At 32.9% G+C, this 4,690-nt stretch overlaps 1 protein-coding gene across 1 annotated transcript; it reads left to right on the top strand.

Annotated features, from left to right (window-relative positions):
- The first annotated feature begins 715 nt into the window (after positions 1-715).
- Positions 716-3,485, top strand: LOC127733995 (toll-like receptor 4). Its single transcript, XM_052243489.1, has one exon. The coding sequence runs from the start codon at positions 716-718 to the stop codon at positions 3,230-3,232; it is 2,517 nt and encodes an 838-aa protein (XP_052099449.1). The 3' UTR covers positions 3,233-3,485.
- Positions 3,486-4,690: the final 1,205 nt, after the last annotated feature.

Below are 4,690 nucleotides of genomic sequence, written 5' to 3'. Positions count from 1 at the left end.
CATACTTTTTTGGCTTAGTTTTTAATGCTCTATATCGTCGTGTTCGATTTGGCCTTACAAATTTTTGATACAAGAGCATTTGATGAGTCTAGCGTACTTATTATGAGCTTGGTATATTTGATGAGTTTTTATAATAACGATATTCCGGTGGGACATGCTCATGTGTTGACATGCAGAATAAACGGTAGGGTCATTTTCTATAAATTTACAATTATTAAAATGATGAATTATATGATAAACTAAGGGTTTTCTTCCCCAAGACATAAACGGCCTTTTGGTTGTCAATGGTCTTTGACTTCGTATGTCTAACTGTTTTAATTAAGTGCCAATGATGAGTTTCGTGTAGAATAAAAAACTGTCTGGCGTACAAAATTATAAGTCTATACTTACTTCCATTTTCGATGAATAAGTACACATTTTTGTTTAGGGGCCAGCTGAAGCCCGCCTCTGGGTGCGGGATTTTCTCGCTGTGTTGAAGACCCATTGGTGGCCTTGGGATGTTTTCTGCTCATTGGTCGGGTTGTTCTGATTTGACACATTCGCCGTTTCCATTCTCAATTTTATCATCTTTTATCAGTATTTATATAACAATTTAAACTCTTCCGTACTCGCCTCTATTCATACTTCTTATGCTTTCTAAAGATTATCATCATCAGCAGCAACTAGTAATTATTTTTTTAAATTTTACTATTATTTTACAGACACTGTGGACAGGATGAAACAATTAACAGTAGTATGGCTTGTTCTTAGTTTTACAATTGCGATTGTTTCTGGCAAGAAATGTCCATTAGATCCGCCATGTAAATGTACGCAAAGGACAGGAATAATCGATTGTTCTAGTAAAAATCTAACAGAAATACCTCCTTTATCAAAGAATTTAAGTGAAATAAACTTCAGTGGAAATTTGATCACGGAAATTCCTGACTATGTTTTCCAAAACAACGATCAACTTGAATCGTTAGACTTATCCCACAATCTAATTTCTAAATTACGTCAGAGATCCTTTTCTGGACTAGTGAGTCTTAAAAGACTACTTCTAAACAACAACAACATAATAGCTGTACATGAGTATGCTTTGACTGTCTTAAAGAGTTTGCTGGAACTTAACTTTAAAAGGAACCCTTATGACTCATTGGATTTGAACTTAACGGGAATTTCACTTGTTACGGCCAAATTAGACTTCCGACAACCAAACAACATGACTAGAAATTTTTGGAGAATGCCGAATCTCAGAAACTTGGATGTATCTGGTGTGTCTGGTGCATGTAATGTGAAAACTTTAACAGCACAAGTCTTTCGACTGTTACCAAAAATTGAAACAATTAATATGTCGAAATGTTCTATCAATTACATTTATAAAGGAACCTTTCGTAAGTTAAGCAATTTGACTAACCTTGATGTGTCGTTAAATCGATGTTTAAAGTTTTCGGGTATCGAAAATATTACCTACGATCTGCCATTTACATCAATTAAAACATTGAATATTAACAGAGTGCATCAAAATTTCGAACTAAATACAGAAATCACTATTACAAATTTTCAGAACCTTAAAAATACAACACTAGAAACTTTACACATTGATGGTAATAGAATCCAACTAGTTGAGCCAGGAGCGCTTTTGCATTTACCAAAAACGATGCAAAATTTGTTTGCGGCTGAAAATGAATTTTCCTATAGTGGTTTTATTGACGATATCACAAAGGTTCCGATACTGTTTGCAAATATATCAAATTTGTTTGCAGTACATAATCCAACCGAAGTACCAGAAACGTGTGACTTTGTTGAAAACAGATGTATAAGATCAAAAGACGGCAATAAAAGATTATCAGAACTTTACCTGCATCCACAGTTGGAGGAAAATAAGACTTATCCAGCTTTTATACCTGTATCGGTTCCCCCGAATTTGACTACGTTTATTTGCAAAGGTTGTAATCTGCGATATGAAATTCCCCTTGTTTTCATTACAAACAATAAACTGAAACATATTGATGCTAGCTCAAACATATTTTTCTCTTGGACTGGACCTCTGCAGTCGTTAAATAACCTTGAATACGTAAATATGTCAAATAATTTCTGTTCCAACATATCTAAGAATTTTTTCATAGGACTTCTAAATCTAAAATACCTTTACATTCAAAATAACTTGCTTGGCTTTGTTTTGCCAAAAGATGAGGATGGCGAAATACTAAGAGACGTTAAAAAACTTGAAGAAATTGACTTGTCGTTAAATAGAATCCAACTGCTTCCATGGTTGTTTTTCAAACAGCAGAGATTGCTACGCAAGTTGACTATTAGTAATAACATGTTAGATAATATCACATTTGATTTAAGTCATATGGATCACTTGATGTACCTTGATATTTCAAAAAACAGACTGTCATCTCTTTCTATAAGTTTTCGGGATCAGCTTAAAGCGAAATTCAAAAAGAATGAAAATCTTAAAGTTGATATAAGCGAGAATAATTTTCGATGCACTTGTGACAATGTCGATTTCGTTCAATGGGTTTCAATATATCATCCATATCTTGACAATTTACATTTAACAAGCTGCTATCTTAAAGATAGAACCACACTTAACCTGAAAGAAGCTCAACATATATATGATATGCTTAAAAAAGAGTGTTCATCATATACTGCTCTGATCATAGGAATGGTAGTACTCGTCGCCTTCTTTGGGTCAATAGTTCTTTGGGGTTTAATATATAGACACAGGTGGAAAATACGCTATCTGTACTATATAATCAAAAGTAAATATCAAGGCACAATAAAAACACCAATTAACACCGATACTCGCGAATATAAATACGATGCATTCATTTCCTACGAAGAATATGACTCAAATTTTGTACACAATAATCTTTTACATCAACTTGAAAGAGAAGGAGGACTAAAACTATGCATCCATAAAAGAGACTTTATCCCAGGAAACGATATTGCGGCTAATATTACTTCATCTATTCATGTTAGTCGTAAAGTAATCATTGTTATGTCATGTCACTTTTTAGAATCGTACTGGTGCATGTTCGAATACAACATGGCAAGAATGGAAAGTATTTATTCTAGAGATAAAGAAAATATTTTATTTATGATTTTCCTGGAACAAATCCGACCTGGGCAGCTACCACTTCACATTCTAGAACTTGTACAAGATCAGTCTTACATTGAGTATCCGAATGATGAATATGGCAACACAGTGTTTTGGGAAAAGCTAAGAGAAGTCCTAGCACGTTAATATCGGTACAGATAAGAAGAGGAATAGCAGTACTGCTTTTCGAAGTTCTAAAATCAGAGCGGAGTTAGTAGAATGAATAGTAGACGTTAGCAATAGTCTTCATATACAATAAAGTAAACTTTTATTCCCTAAGTATCATAATCTGTTAAACAACATACATTATATGTAATAACGTATTAGACATATCTATCATATGTTGACATTCTATATATCTGTCTTTCATTTTTATGATTACATTTATTAAAATATATTAATCTGATTTTTAATATTTATATCTACTGAATATGCAGGACATATATTTTTCCTCCAGACTTTAAACGAATGGCCATGCACAACAATATTGAATTTATGCTCAATTTGATTAAGGACGTGTTATTTTAGCAAAATTTAGGACTAGCATAATGTGTTAAACACATAACAGAGAAGAATGATAGTTAGATGGAAAAACATGTTCAAGAACTTGGAGATAACATGAACATAAGAGAAGAATATCTAACAAGTTTAATTAAGGTAACAATTTCCTCTGATGTTTAATCCCGGTTATGACAGCTGAGGGAATACCAGAAATTATTGTTCACACTCAAATCGGTGTTATAGGCTTAATAATATTATTAAGACAAACGTGATTCTCAAGTTTGTTTGGTTAATATTGTTAAGTTTTAACTGTGCACCCCTGCTTGTCGACCTGTTTTTGTACTTAAATGAAATTTAATTTATATAAGAAGCTTTAAGCGAGACGAACAACATTCAGCAAAATCTTTATTTTTCCGACTCATTTCCCTCAATAATTTGTTTTTCAGTCAGTAGTCCTCTATAAGAAAAAAAAATAGCAACAAATTTCACATGGGACTTAATATTACATAAAGTCCGGGATTCTATGCTAAAAAGTAAAATCACAAAAATACTGAACTCCGAGGAAAATTCAAAACGGAAAGTCCCTAATCAAATGACAAAAGGATATATTTGTTGAAAGTCTTATTACAATAGTCTCAGAATGGACAAAGTGGAGACTTTCTTCCATATGATTGGAAAGGCAGGGCCAAATAATCTCCATATAGATAATAACATTACCAGTGCCAATTTGTCTGCCCCAAATGTGCATTTTGACAATAATAATCTCTTATGTGAAGTTCGAGGCAGAAATATATAAAATCCTAAACTTATTAAAAAAACGAAAATCTTATAACCAAAAAGGACAAAAAGTATAGCAAAAGAATGACAAGGAATCAAGGTTTTGCATGAGAAAGATACATTCCTTAATTCAAAATTATATCCAACATTTTGTAACAGGCAATTTTAATAACACAATATCCATATTTCATGCCAGTACTGAAGTACTGGCTCCAGGGCTTGTGATACCCTCGGGAACTAACAGTCCACCAGCAGAGGTATCGACTCAGTGGTACTAATAACATTAACATTAACCGTAGTAGTAAGCCTTAAAAATGCATCTAATTA

This window comes from Mytilus californianus, unplaced genomic scaffold (assembly GCF_021869535.1).
Source record: "Mytilus californianus isolate M0D057914Y unplaced genomic scaffold, xbMytCali1.0.p SCAF_3, whole genome shotgun sequence".
NCBI classification, from domain to species: Eukaryota; Metazoa; Mollusca; class Bivalvia; order Mytilida; family Mytilidae; genus Mytilus; species Mytilus californianus.
Note: the sequence above shows the minus strand (reverse complement) of the source record. Positions and strands in the feature narration are given on the sequence as shown.

Excerpts from the sequence above, each read along its gene's own strand:
- LOC127733995 (XM_052243489.1), top strand. The coding sequence starts at position 716 with ATGAAACAATTAACAGTAGTATGGCTTGTTCTTAGTTTTACAATTGCG.